This window comes from Scardinius erythrophthalmus (assembly GCF_964197995.2).
Source record: "Scardinius erythrophthalmus genome assembly, chromosome: 12".
Taxonomy (NCBI): Eukaryota; Metazoa; Chordata; class Actinopteri; order Cypriniformes; family Leuciscidae; genus Scardinius; species Scardinius erythrophthalmus.
Window position 1 is genome coordinate 8,229,587 of NC_138232.1, and position 14,297 is coordinate 8,243,883.

At 38.7% G+C, this 14,297-nt stretch overlaps 1 protein-coding gene across 1 annotated transcript; it reads left to right on the forward strand.

Annotated features, from left to right (window-relative positions):
• Positions 1–1,247: 1,247 nt before the first annotated feature.
• Positions 1,248–14,131, forward strand: epha2a (eph receptor A2 a). Its single transcript, XM_081381419.1, has 17 exons — positions 1,248–1,379; positions 1,648–1,715; positions 3,464–4,127; positions 8,810–8,965; positions 9,288–9,620; positions 9,915–10,042; positions 10,321–10,498; positions 10,662–10,764; positions 10,978–11,033; positions 11,214–11,339; positions 11,558–11,743; positions 11,856–11,917; positions 12,009–12,218; positions 12,312–12,461; positions 12,774–12,967; positions 13,077–13,232; positions 13,354–14,131. Exons 1-17 carry the CDS (start codon positions 1,295–1,297, stop codon positions 13,460–13,462), a joined length of 2,964 nt encoding a protein of 987 aa, XP_081237545.1. The 5' UTR covers positions 1,248–1,294; the 3' UTR covers positions 13,463–14,131.
• The last annotated feature ends 166 nt before the right edge of the window (positions 14,132–14,297 follow it).

Genomic DNA, 14,297 nt, shown 5'->3' on the forward strand with positions numbered 1-14,297 from the left:
AAATTGTCTCATATTTGATTAATTGTGCATAACTGAACAGTATTTTCCTGTTTTTCAAGGCGATTTGACTTGACTTGCATTGATTTGATAGTTTTAAGCCAACTTTTTGTCAGCTTTATCTCCTGTTTATAATAAAATATTTTTAGAGTACAGACCTTTTTTGCATTTATGTATTGGAGACATTGCTTCGGAAAGGTTTCGCTGATATATCAGGGTTTATGTCTAGTTTTAACGTTTATGCAAGTCTTGATTTTGTTCAGAGCGCTGCCACATAAATCCCTGGTTGAGTTTGTCTAGAATTAAAGTCTTTCATTCATTGTCTGTCTAATGAATATTCATAGTTGCTCTCACAATGCAGGCAGCCTCCAAAGCTCTTGAGAAGAAATCAGCTTGTGTTTGACTGCAGGTCAAGGGACTCTGACAGACTGCGGCACAATGGAGACTTGACTCAAGCATTCCTCTGCGTTGCTTGGCGAAGCTTTTGTATGCCGTGTTTCTCTGTCTACATATTCATACTTCTTTAACTCATCAGTAGTTATTCATTCATTGAGGCAAATCCACTTGACCCCTTCTCTCACTTGTCATGGGAATAAAATAGTGATGGTTGGTTTACTAAATATTTGAGTGTGCTTCGGTATGCACAGATCTGTCCCTATACCACATCAATCTATAGTTTTAATTTCAAATGCTTAAAAACATTTTCCTCTTCAACCTGTGCCTGAGCTCATTAAAAATCCATAAAACATTAGCTATAGGCTATAACTTCATAAAACTATCATCCTGACTATTGCAATTGGACAAGTGTATAACCTCTCAGGTGATTTTTTTTAATATGATATAATTTGTGAAGTATAAATATAATTAACAAAAGTTTTAGTCACTATCAATAACCATTACTATCATTTTTATCGTTTAAGCCTATTGGAGTTCGTGAACTGCATTAAAACAGGAAACTATGCAGTCTGCAAACAAAATTACCTAGATATAGGTTCAAAGGAGGCAAATACAAAAAGCCCTCTCTTTGAACTGATACCGTACCCAATCGTCTAAAATTACTATTGTGTAAATGAACGTGAGCAAACATCCGAAACTCATTGAACAGGTGTGGGGGCCGTCAATCAAAGCGCCCACGCGCACAAGGACACGCCCACCGGCGCCATATATGGAGTGCATTCCAAGGGGCGGAGTCACCTGACTTCCCAAGTTCCCATGAATGAAATCCTCACCACCAGTTCCTTCATGCCGGAGTCGTCGGAGTTTAACCTGGACCAAAAAGTTTAATTTTACAAACAAAATGGACTACCGACGCACTCAGTTTCACGTCTTATTTTTGTATTTATTTGTTAACAACGTATTTATTGAGATTCAGTCAAAAGAACGTAAGTACAAAAACGAGATTATTAAAGACTTTTTACTCAGAAAACAATATTTTTTCTAACCTTTCACAGTTCTATTTGTTATTACTGTATGATGATAAATTAAAAAAAATATATATTGTGGACAAAAACGTACAATTTTCATAAATATTTCGCAATTTCTCCCTACAAAATGTACAAAATTAAGACATTTGAGCCTGTAACGGACGATTTTAAAATATTCTTTGACTTAATTCTCATGTAGCCTAACTAAATATTATATGATCCTTAGATTTGCTGCTTGACATGAACGCTGCCGGAAGTGAATTAGGTTGGTTATCCTGGCCGAATGAAGAAGGGGTAAGTCTTATCAATTTTTCTGTTCTCTGACTGTACATAAACCATATCTGACATTAACATCCATGAATAGACTCCATTCAGTTCAGGTTCGTTTATTGTACATACATGCATGAGTCACTGTCATTTCGTACTATAAAACACCTATCAAAATGAGTCATATCCTCAGATTAAAAAGCTTTTCCAGCTATTAAAGTTGTTATCTGATAACGTGAGGCGTTTCCCCCCCAGCAACAGGCTTAAATAACATCCGAAACCATCTTATTGTGTATTGAAGAATCTTTTATTTTCATTTTATTTATCGAAAATATTAATGTTGCCTATACGGCTATAAAAAGCATTGGGACACTTAAAGCCACACTTCATAACGTCATTGTATTAGAACAATGTAACAAACTGGCATTTGTTTCGAAGATGCCTCAAGTAGGCTACAATTTTTAAGCAAAACTTTTCACAAAGTTATTATAAAAAGTGTAAATTGTAAACATTACTCAGAAACGTTTTATATATATTATATATATATATATATATATATATATATATATATATATATATATATATATATATATATATATGTGTGTGCATATATTTATGCCTGATCAAACGTTGCATATACACATATACACATATAAATATGTATATATGTTTTGCACCAGAGTGTCTAAATATAGGACTGAGGAGGAATAAGTTTCGGTCAGAGGCTGTTGAGTGCGCAAACCATGTTTCTTCTTTGAAGCTTTGGTTTTTATAAGAATTTGCCGTGAATTCCTCTTTAGCCACACAAAGACCTTTCCAGAGATGTACCGAGAGCGTTCCACCACTTCCTCTGACCAAGCACAGTCACACGCTGGAGTGTTTAATTAGTCTTTTAGAGGCTAGTCCTGTCATCTTCCTTCCCTGATGTCGTGAAGGCTTCCATCAGCTCCACTCAGCTGCTGGATCCAAAAAAGCCCTTTGAGGTCATGCTTATTTTGCCAGCTATTTCAGTACGTTCTGAAGAGTTGAGTCGTAAGGGAGTTCTATCGCGGCAGAGCATGGTGGGAAAGAGGAGAGCAGAGGCCTAATTTTTGTCTCCCACACCCATCTAATGAGATAGGCCTACTTTTACAAAGGTGTGATTCCCACATTCAGTATAATCTTGTTTCAGTCTAACATTTAGGATACTGGAATATTTTAGCCAAGAAAAAGAAAAAATCAAGATCACCATACTTCCCTAGTTGATTCATTACATTATGAATTGCATACATTGTTTGTATTTAAATATGCAAATGATGCAATGTCTAGTTAAATATGCAGAAAACGGCCTTTAAAGATGTATATTAATTGTAATCTACAGGCACAAATAGATAAAGTGCAAAAAAGAAACATTTAAAAATGTATTTTGGATGTTTTCTTCACACTAAGCAACACTTTATGAAAAGCCAAGTTGCCCAATATCTCAACATTGACCAGTGCATGAAAAAAAAAACAACAAAAAAAAAAAAACAATGCTTTTGCCTGTAGTGTCTTGCTTTAAAGTTGAAATTTTTCAGTGTTTAAAATACAACTACAAACAAGTTAATTCTACTCTAGCATTGGTTAGTGAGTTTAAAGATCCTAACAAGCCTTACTTAACCAATGGCATGAGCTTGGTGTGGGACTATCTGAAAATAAAAGTGAAATACTTTGCCTTAAAAAGTTTTGCACTTCCATATTATGAGAAGATTGTAATACAATATGCCCTCTTTTCTTTCTTTTTCCATTTTTCTTAGTGGGAGGTTGTCCAGACGGTGGTGAATGGCTCTCTCCTTTACACCTACAGCGTGTGCAACGTTGCCAGTGACACCGAACAAGACAACTGGCTTCGTACGACCTTTATCCAGCGTAGGCCCGACGTCTCTCGCGTATCTGTGGAGCTGCGCTTTGTCGTCCGGGACTGCAACACGTTTGGCGGCTCGTCGCCTTCCTGTCGCGAGACTTTTGGCCTCTATCTAGCCGAAACCGACACAGATGTTGGCACAAATTTCCGCAAGGGCCAGTTTCGAAAGGTAGCCACCGTAGCGCCAGACGAGGTAACAGCTGATCGTGGAGGGGGCCGAGCTGATCTCCGGGTGAACGTTGAGACGCGGAGCATCGGGCCACTCTCCAGAAGGGGCTTTTACCTTGCTTTCCAGGATTTAGGGGGCTGTGTTGCTCTCTTGGGGCTGAGGGTGTTCTACACCACCTGCCCGGCCATGATGAGAAGCCTGGCCGCCTTCCCTGAGCAGGTGGCATCAGGAGCGCTGGCGGAGGTGGAGGGCACCTGTGTGAAGGACGCAGTGGTGGTTGGAGAAGCTGCTCCTCGAATGTACTGCACCTCTGAGGGAGAGTGGGTTGTTCCTGTGGGCCAGTGTCTCTGTCGAGCGGGATACCAAGCTGTTGGAGATTCTTGCAAAGGTGAGTTTGTGATTTTGACGTTTATTGTTTACTGGAGTTCTTTGCTTCAGCAATAAGTTGAACATTTTCTACTTATCTGATTGTGGTCGACCGAAATAGATTTTTACTCAATGGAGGTTTCTCTAAAGCAGGGCCATTATCCTAAAAGTGATCTTACAAAAATATTTTAATGCAGATTTACCAGTCAGAATCAAGAATTCCAGAGAGCTGCATAAAAATGGTGAAATTTACTTAGAATTAGCAATGAGAACTTCTCAAAAATGCTGAAATCGCACCAAACACAGTATTTATTCAAAATTAACCAAAAAAGCTGAAAGAAAAAGAGAAAATGTTATTCTGAATTGGACAAAAAACATCAGTTTTAATAATCCCGGTCAATAAGTTGGCCTGCCACTATAATATACTTGACATTACTTTAAGACAATTTGGGAACAACTGTCTTTGTGGGTGGGCAGATGGTAAGTGTGTTGTCGGGTGAGGGTGTGTTCTGGGAAGCTTGAGAGATTTTTGTGGTTGCCACAGAGCTGTCTGAGAAGTTAGTGAGAGGCCAGAAATGTGACTTCAGTCAAATGGAATGTCAGCCGTCTCCACACCCTTTCACCTGCTGGTGTATTATTTCTACATGTGTGTTTAACTCTTCAGGAAGGAAGTGTAAAGATACCAGGCTACCATTGTAAAGGAGTGTATGTACATAGTTACAGTGGTATGATTTGCATTCATAGGTTTTTAACCATTGGAGCTTCTCGAATATCTCACATTTGAATAGAAAGGCTTGATAAATTGTGTGTTTGGGTGAAAGGGTTTAGTCTTCAATAATGAGTTTAAGTATTAATGTTTTGCATTAGAAAAATAAGATATCAAACTAAGTGCCATCTGCAAATAAATTGCTCTGGATCTTTTCCCAGAACTAATTTGACTTTTATCAGGCAGTAACTTTTAACCAACTAGTCCCAAGGTTTTTTTTTTTTTTTTTTTTTTGGTGAATGTGTGAATTAATTTCCCTTCAAAGTTGTTTTGGAATAAAAAAAAAGGATTATTTTTAAGTTTCGTTCCCAATTAGTTTCAAGGAATTCCCCCAAGGTCATGTTACACTTTTCCCATACCCTCCAACAGCTGATATGACTCAGTGGGCAGAGCTACCATTACCTGAGTTACTTTGTATGTATAAGTGTTACCATGACAACGGCTCACCGCAGATTACAGAGAAGGTTTGGCATGCCCAAGGTCTGGGGTAGTCATCATATAATTAAAGGTTGGGTTGGACCTCTCCGGACACCTTTTGTATTTGTGGGATAATGTGGTTTTGAGTAGATGCACTATTTATACTCTACTTTAAAATGTAAAACCAAAGACATTCAGATCCATCCATTGGTAAACACATTGCATACCAACAGCAGGGCATGTTTGTTGAACATACTGTAAAATAGGAAACCACTGGGAAAAGGTTGTATGAAATCTTTTCAAAAGATCCATATAGGAGCCATTAGCAAGGGCAATCTCAGGAAAGCATGTTTCGAAGACCTTGGCCTTTGGCAGCCCTACAGGAACCTGCACCTGAAACGGACGTTGAAGAACATCAAGGGAGTTCAGAATATCTAAAGGTCTTTGGAAAAGGGCAGATTCCACACATTTCCTTTTATAATGTAGTTTCCAGGAGACGTGCTAAATGTTTTGACACCCTTAGAGGAAGTGTGATGAATGATGACCTGATGAAATATAGCTCATGGGAGAGATGTAATGAAATCTGGTATCTGATATCTTGTTATCTTTGTGATGACATGCTTCAGGAATGAGGAGTACATGTCCAGACATCCCAACCTGTGGTTCTTTCCATTCTGATTCTGACAGAGCCGCTTTGTCTTCTGTAAATTATTGTTTCACTCTGTAATTTGTTCATCCACTCATCTCTTGAAAGACCGTAGTAGTTAACGACCTTTGCCCATGCCTCTTGATTCAACTTGGGTGCTTTTTTTTCTCCATACAGAGTGAAAAGATGCCTCAAAGCATTCAATATAAAAGGGTTCTTCTTAACCCTAAACAACCCACGAAACAATGAAGTTGCTGTCTTCATTGTTTTCATGGGAGTTTTACGAGTGGTTTTCTACGTGACTGCTGTTCTGTTCAGCTTATCGCCACCTGCCAGTGTTTGCTTGGGACAATTGTGGTTGGTTGCCCGGCACAGATGGGGGAAGGGATCCCATTTGAAAAGTTTCGGGGGAAACCCAAGTGTTCCAATGTTTTCATTACTTGGGAATTTGATACGGGCCTAGATGTTGGATAGTAGCAGACTATAATGTCATGTTTTATATATTATGCAAGATAATGTTAATTGCATTTACACATTTAGAGGTCATACTTTTTTAAAAATGTTTAAATTAGCTCCAATTTAATAGATATTTAATATTTAATCCAGTTTAATTAGCAGTTACTGCTTTATTTCTAGTTGTCTGATATGGTGTTTTCATTGGCCAATAATGATACTGATACCTAAAGAGCAGTGTGGCCGATATATTGAATCGTATTAACAAATTAATGACAGCAAATAGAGATGTTTGGTGTATATATATTTTTTCCATTATTAAAAAAAAAAAAATGTATTTCAAATTAATTGAATTAAAATTGTAATTATTGTAATTGAACAAATTGCAAATTAATAAAATTTTTTTTTTCACATTTAATTTAATTTAATTAATTATTAAGTTATAATAAATTTGTAAAAATTTGAAATATATATATATTTCTATATATATATTTCAAATTTTTACAAATTTATTGTAACTTAATAATTCTTTTAATTTAATTAATTTGAATCAATTAAAAAAATCAGTTTGGGCTAATATGGCATATTTAATTGTGCATTCTCACAAGCAATCCTCACAAGCATATGAGCATAAATGCATTAGTTAATCATTAAAAACACTAATTTAATAACACTGTTAAGTGTAATTGTAAGCCAATCTCAAAATGAATATCCATTTTTCATACTGTGAATTTATAATGTTGTGTTGTCTAATTTCACTTAAAAAAATATATATTTAGACAAAATAGTATTTTAAATTATTGGCCATAACATGAATATTTATAAACCATAAATATTTATAAACATTAAGGGAACATTTTCTTGGAAATTAATTGACCTTTTAAACCTTTAGTTTTCTTTAAAAAGCCATTGCATTGCTCTGGCACGTTGTTGAGGACGACTATGTCGGCGAAACTGCTATTCTAACTGTTGACCTTTCCACCCAAAGGGCATTAACTATTCCCTTTGTGCATTGTCCATCAACCAAAGACTTGGAGTCTTATCAGCCCTGCCAATCACTTGTGTCATGCATATTTTAGTGGTTGTGGGAACATATACGTGGCACAAGTACGCAAAATGGCCTTTAGTCACTTTTCCACATTTCCTCACTCACTGTTTCTGATGACTCCTTGACTGTCCACCAGCGCAGAATCTCCTTAAATAGTTTCTTAGTGAAATCAGTCAGCCTGACTCGTCAGTGGTGCCATGAGCGAGTCACACATTACAAAGCACTTTCTAAACATATTTCACATGAAGTTCCCATGGAAACAGCTGACATATCGAATCAGATTTATTACTCATGGCTTTGGTGAAATTTGGATTCATTGCCGATTTCACGTATGCCACCCTCAATAGACACAAACATGAAGATTAGAGGAATAGAGTGGGAGTTTCCCTCTCTTGTTCTGTCTTCAAATAAAATGCACAAAGAAGGGCTGCTTTTCTTATGCAGACCCCCTCCTATAGACGTCCAGCCTTATACACAGGGCAAATACACAAAACCCAATGTAAAATCCCAGCGGGAGAACTTCTGTCAGCAATCCTCACGCACCCATTCACGCTCACACTCGCACACCTCCCACCGGTCGTCAATCTGAAACTCGGCCCTTTGTTCGAGGTGAGCACTGAGAGACGGGCCCCAGGGGGGACATACTCCCCTCAAAGGAAGTTCCTCGGATCTGTGGAATCTATATTCACAGTGATTTTGCGAGCCAGTGAGTTTCTCATGCCCATTAAAAGTACACCTATCAGAACCGGTCTCTTCTTAAGACTGTGCATGTGATTCTGAATCACTGCACTCGGTCTTCTTTTGTGGATGATTGTTATATCATCACCCCCACCCCCCCAGCCTCCATTCCTTGTTTCCGGAGTTTCTTTCCTTTGTGTTTGTTATAGCATGTCCTCATCCTTCGGCAGAGGAAGGAAAGGAGGAGAAGAGGAGACCAGAGGGCTTATATTGACGCTTGCAATTCCGACATCCTGTTTTGTCCAACGGACATCCACATGTGCTTCATTTCATTATTTAAAATAAAATAAAATCTCTTTCAGTGTTTTGGAGGAAGTTGACATTCCAGATGTGATTGTTCATGACAGGGCTGTACAAAAGTTTAGTGACCAGTTTGACTGGTTTTATTCAAAACAGTTGGAGTGTCTTCCGTTTGCATTGTAAAGTGTGATCAGTTTACTGTTTCGTTGAATACTTGAATGCCCGTCGGCTGCAAATCTTGATTTGTCTCTTGTTGTGTGCTGTTGTAATGGTGCAGAAAGACTGACCCTCCCTTTGTGCACAATGGCCTTGAATCTGGATGCATTGTGATGTGAATCTATGTCCTTTTATTACATGTCTCATGATCACCTGTTTTTTCGGTCTTCTTTTCTATAGCTTGTGAACCGGGTTACTACAAGAGCACAGATTCCAGTCAGCCATGTGAAGTGTGTCCAGCTAACACCAAGCGCTCGGGTCGTGAAGCATTGCTGTGCCCCTGCCTGGAGGGCTTCTTCCGGGCCTCAACAGACCCAAATTCTGCTCCTTGCTCTTGTAAGTTTTTAAATAGATGTTTTGTTTTGTTTTTTGCACTGGATGTTTGATTTTATTAAAGGGAAAGTTCACCCGAAAATGAAAATTATCCCATGATTATAAAGCTTGGAAGAGCAAGGACATTTTGTTAATATAACTCCAATTGTATTCGTCTGAAAGAAGAATGTCATTTACACCTAGCATGACTTGAGGGTGAGTAAATCATGGGCTAATTTTCATTTTTGGGTGAACTATCCCTTTAAGAAACTTTCTTGGTTGCTTTTTTCTGCATTTTTTTTTAAAATGTAGCATCTAAACATTATATCATGTTTTGCTCTTCTAGCTCTGCCTAGCCCTCCCCAAGACTTGTATCACACACCTCTCCTGACAGCGGGGAGTTTGAAACTGACCTGGCGCCCACCGGCAGACACGGGCGGCAGAAGTGACATCACATACAGTGTGGTGTGCGAGCGCTGTGAGAACGGTCTGTGTTCGCTGTGTGGTGGGAGGGTGAGATTTGAGCCTGCGCAGACGGCCTTGAAAGACCCCGAAGTTGTGGTTAGCGAGCTGGAGCCTCACGTGAACTACACATTTACAGTCGAGGCCCAAAACGGCGTTTCCAAGTTCAGTCGAAAGAGAGTCACGGCTGGCATCACAACAGTGCTTCACTTCACAGGTTAGATAGTTTTAGTTGAAACAATATAAAGCTATTGAGTGACAAGCAATGGTTCTGTCCACAGTGACAGAGAAAATACAGCCATTTACATTTGAAATGTTGCTTCATGAAGCAAAATTTTGTACCAATGAGGTTTCTTCAATCAGTGCACTTCGACCAACAAAATGGATAGACAAGATTAACAGATTAACATGGAGAAGAATTTATCATGCCTTACTTAATCAAATGGCATTTACATGTAAATTGAGACATTGTTTTTAGCCAAATACTGATGATTTGTGCCTTTTTATTCAGATGGCCCAAGGGTGCTGTACCTAAGAGTTGAAGATCGGACCACCAGCAGTCTTACGTTATCCTGGGTCGTGGACCACCGTGTGCAGAATCACAACTCCCCCCGTTATGAGCTTATGTACCGCAAGAAGGTGACTATGATATCTGATTTAGTTCACTTAAAATAAAATAAAAAAGAATATCACTTAGGTGGTAGGAAGTATACAACTGTTCAAAACCCTGGAAACCACTGGGCAATGTCCTAAACAACCACACAGAACACCTTAGCATCAACATAACAATGCCTTGGCATTGTAGCATTTTCATAAATATTTCTTGCATGCTTTCTCTCTCTCTGTGGACTTTCCATGTTTTCTTCCTTTACCATTTTAAAATAAACGTTTAATTTCCTCTCCTCATTGTTTTATAGGAGGATCCCGGAGAGTTTGATGTCACCACCTACACTGTTCTGGTTCTGGAGAAGAACTCTGTGCAGATTAATGACCTCTTACCTGCCACAAAGTATGTGTTCCGCGTTCACACCCTGACGGCAGAAGGCCATCCCAGCAGCCACAACGCAGAGCTTGAATTTGAGACACTGCCTCTCGGTAAGTGCGTGTGAATATGTGCGTGGGCATTTCGTTTTAGTCCTTAAATGCTTTCACGTATGAAAGTACGTAACCTTGATGCATTTGTGATAAGCTGTGGGTGATGTGTGAATGTTTGTCAGTATGAGTAGAGTGAACTTTTTTTTTTTTTAATCTCCAACAGCAGAATCTGAGACACAGAGTAGTTCCATGGTTGTCATGGGAGCGATTGCTGGGGGCGGAGTCATGTTGCTGATTGTGGCGGTTATTTTGCTTCTGCACAAAAGGTTAGAGAAGCTATCTCTGCTCTCACTTTTTCCAATCCATTTTTTTCCAGACCTCAAAGCAGGATTTCCCAACTTTGCCTTAATCGCTTCACCCTATGCCTGCCCACGCTGTTTACATTCCAGCTTTGAAGTGCAATCATTCTCATTTAGGATATCATCAAGATAGGAGCTTAAATTAACTCTCTAATGTGATGTTGAATGTTCTTTCATTAGGAGGCTGAATTCCAATGTCCGACGCACGGTTGATGGAGATTACTTTTCATGTCCAGGTAAGAAACGAATTGAATTTGTTTTGCATTTGTTAGTATGCATACATACATGTATTTGGCCTTAAAGTCCAAAGTATACTTTGGTTTCTGCGTACAGTGCATTTGGCGCAAATTTCGTCACCACAATCATACAGTGGGTGTCATTTACCCAAAGTTTACACCTACCGTCTCATTTTACAGAGAAACTCCTTCCTTTGAAGACCTACATTGACCCCCATACATATGAAGACCCCTGTGCGGCTGTCCTCAAGTTTGCCAGTGAGATTCACCCTAGTCACATCACCAAGCAGAAAGTCATTGGTGCAGGTCAGTGTTTCTTTAGTATTGATTATATAATGTTATAGTATTTATTAATATTTTGAACTAGCTTTTATTTTAATTTCTTTAGTTTACTTAAATTTTTTAGCAAAAAAATTGCTTTAGTCATTTTTTTGTTTTGTATTGTTTCTATATATTTAGTTTAGTAAAATTGTACTTTAATTTATATTTTTAATTAACAACTGTATTTACATACTGCTCCATAGGAGAATTTGGCGAGGTGTACCGTGGTTCTCTGAAGGCACCAGGGCGCTGTGAGGTCGCTGTAGCAATAAAGACTCTGAAGCCAGGCTACACCGAGAAGCAGAGGCAGGACTTCCTTAGTGAAGCCAGCATCATGGGCCAGTTTTCCCATAAGAACATTATCCGTCTGGAGGGTGTTGTCACCAAATGTAAGTATCAAGCTATAAAATCATGTTTCTGGTAACTTTCTTGTTCATTTGAAACCCATTCCAAAAAACAGAGCATATTTAACCGGATGTTCTCTTCTACCTATCGTTTCAGTCAAAGACGCCATGATTATCACAGAGTACATGGAGAATGGAGCTCTGGACCAGTATTTGAGGGTATGTCTTGGTCAACGATAGTTTACATTTCCTCTGAATGCACTTGCCAGGATGTAGCAGAATCATTTATGTGTTTCTTTACGCTCCACAGGATCACGATGGAGACTTTTCCTCATACCAGCTCGTGGGAATGCTTAATGGCATAGCCGCAGGGATGAAGTACCTCTCAGACATGAACTACGTCCATCGGGACCTCGCAGCTCGCAATGTCCTGGTCAACTGCAACTTGGAGTGTAAAGTCTCAGATTTCGGCCTGTCACGAGTGCTGGAGGACTTTCCCGAGGGAACCTACACCACTACTGTAAGTGATATGAATGCAGAGAATCGTTATAAAAGTATATAAATTCATTAAAACATCATTTTCATGGTTCTGACTCTACTCTTACTCTTTTAGGGAGGAAAAATTCCTATTCGCTGGACTGCACCAGAGGCAATAGCGTACAGGAAGTTCACTTCAGCTAGTGATGTGTGGAGTTTTGGCATTGTCATGTGGGAAGTGATGTCATTTGGAGAAAGACCCTACTGGGATATGAGCAACCATGAGGTATGATGGATATTTCTAATTATTTATTAATGCTAATTGCTCATATTTTAAGAGTTTGACATAAATTTGGTGATAAAACAAAACAAAAAAAATTACCCAAACCATTACTAATGAACAGAAAATGTATTTTCTGTGGGCTTTTATGACTTGAACCAGGAAATGACAACCTAGTAATGTTCTTAAAACCAGTGAACACATTAGCAATGTCCTGGCAACCACCCTAGGAATAAATGTTTTAAGCTTTCACTTAAAACGCATTGATGGCCTCTGTGAGCATGAGCTTCACCATTTTCTTCATACTTTTGATCAAAGGTGATGAAATCCATAAACGAAGGCTTCAGGCTGCCGGCACCGATGTGCTGCCCATCTGCGGTTAATCAGCTGATGCTGCAGTGCTGGACGCAGGACCGCTCCAAACGGCCACACTTTGTTGACATCGTCAACTTGCTCGAGAAGCTGCTTCGCAACCCAGAATCACTCTCGGCCATTGCCAGTATCGACCCACGGTAAGAAACGGTTTACAAAACGCTAATGGTAAATATTCTAGTGCAGAAAACTATAAAGTTTTATTTTGTGCTGGTCAATAAATATCTGGGTTTTTTTTTTTGTCCACAGTGTGTCTATTCGTCTACCCAGCACTAGTGGTTGTGACGGCGCCTCCTTCAGGTCAGTGGATGAATGGCTGGAATCCATCAAGATGGCCCAGTACAGAGAAACCTTTGCTCTTGCTGGAATTAAAACTATGGAACAGGTGTTGCACTTGAAAATTGAGTAAGTATGCCTACTTGCATCCATAAAAAAATTACAAAATGAACCAATTATAAAAGCTTATGAATTATTGAAACTTTATATGGCCTCATCTAACCTGTTCCTCCTTTTCTTTTTCAAAAAGGGATATTAGTAGTATTGGAGTACGGCTGCCGGGTCATCAGAAGAGAATAGCCTACAGCATTCTGGGCCTGCAAGACCCGACGGGGACCCTGGATCTGTTTGCAGTGTGACAGTGCGGTTGACTGAAGCAGACCTGTTTGCAATCGGCAACTTAGCTGGCCCAAAATGGACTGAACAAAGACCAGAATGCCCTCCTCCAATTGAATGACTCCCTTTAAAAATATAAATACTTGATATTTTGTTTCTCCTTCTTTTAAAAAGCTTTTCATTTAACATTTTTACATGTGTCAGATGGACCCTTATAATGCACTTTGTGATTCTGTTTCTTCTTAAGCCATATTGATTCGCTGCATAAGCACACAGTGGACATATGATGGTCTGTTTTATGTATGATTGAATTTGTGCCATATTGTAACTCCTGCTCAGGTCTGATGGTAAAGGTACTGTCAAGGGTACAATGATAGTAACCTTAAATATTACTGTAGTGCTCATATGTTACCATAAAAGTCCACATATTTAACAAAGTTGCCAAATGTGAGGGGTTGAAGTCTGATTAAGGATGTACAATTACAAATGTAAAAAGTTCAGTAGTAAATGTTCAATGCTAATAGATTTTTGTCAAATTGTTGACGGGCATCCTCCTGTTTTGAAAGCAAGCAAAGGATGTTTACATGTCATTTCAGCTCTTTTTTTATTTAATATTTATATTTTTTATTTATTGTCTGTGTTTGTAAAGAAAATAATGTACTGTATAGTATTAAAATATTTTATAAGTCTCATCCTAAGTCATTTCTTTAGCTTCATGCACCTCACACAAAATTCATGCTCTGACATGCCCTGAAATTACTTGTGCACTAAAGTAACAATGTCATTGTGCTTCAATTTATTTCTATAAATATATAAAACACATTTAATTATCGACTCAGTATATTACTTTACTGATCT

Coding starts and splice junctions, on each gene's coding strand:
- epha2a (XM_081381419.1), top strand. CDS start 1,295: ATGGACTACCGACGCACTCAGTTTCACGTCTTATTTTTGTATTTATTT. Junction 11,744..11,855: donor GGAGGGTGTTGTCACCAAAT/GTAAGTATCAAG, acceptor CTATCGTTTCAG/TCAAAGACGCCATGATTATC. Junction 12,219..12,311: donor AGGGAACCTACACCACTACT/GTAAGTGATATG, acceptor TTACTCTTTTAG/GGAGGAAAAATTCCTATTCG.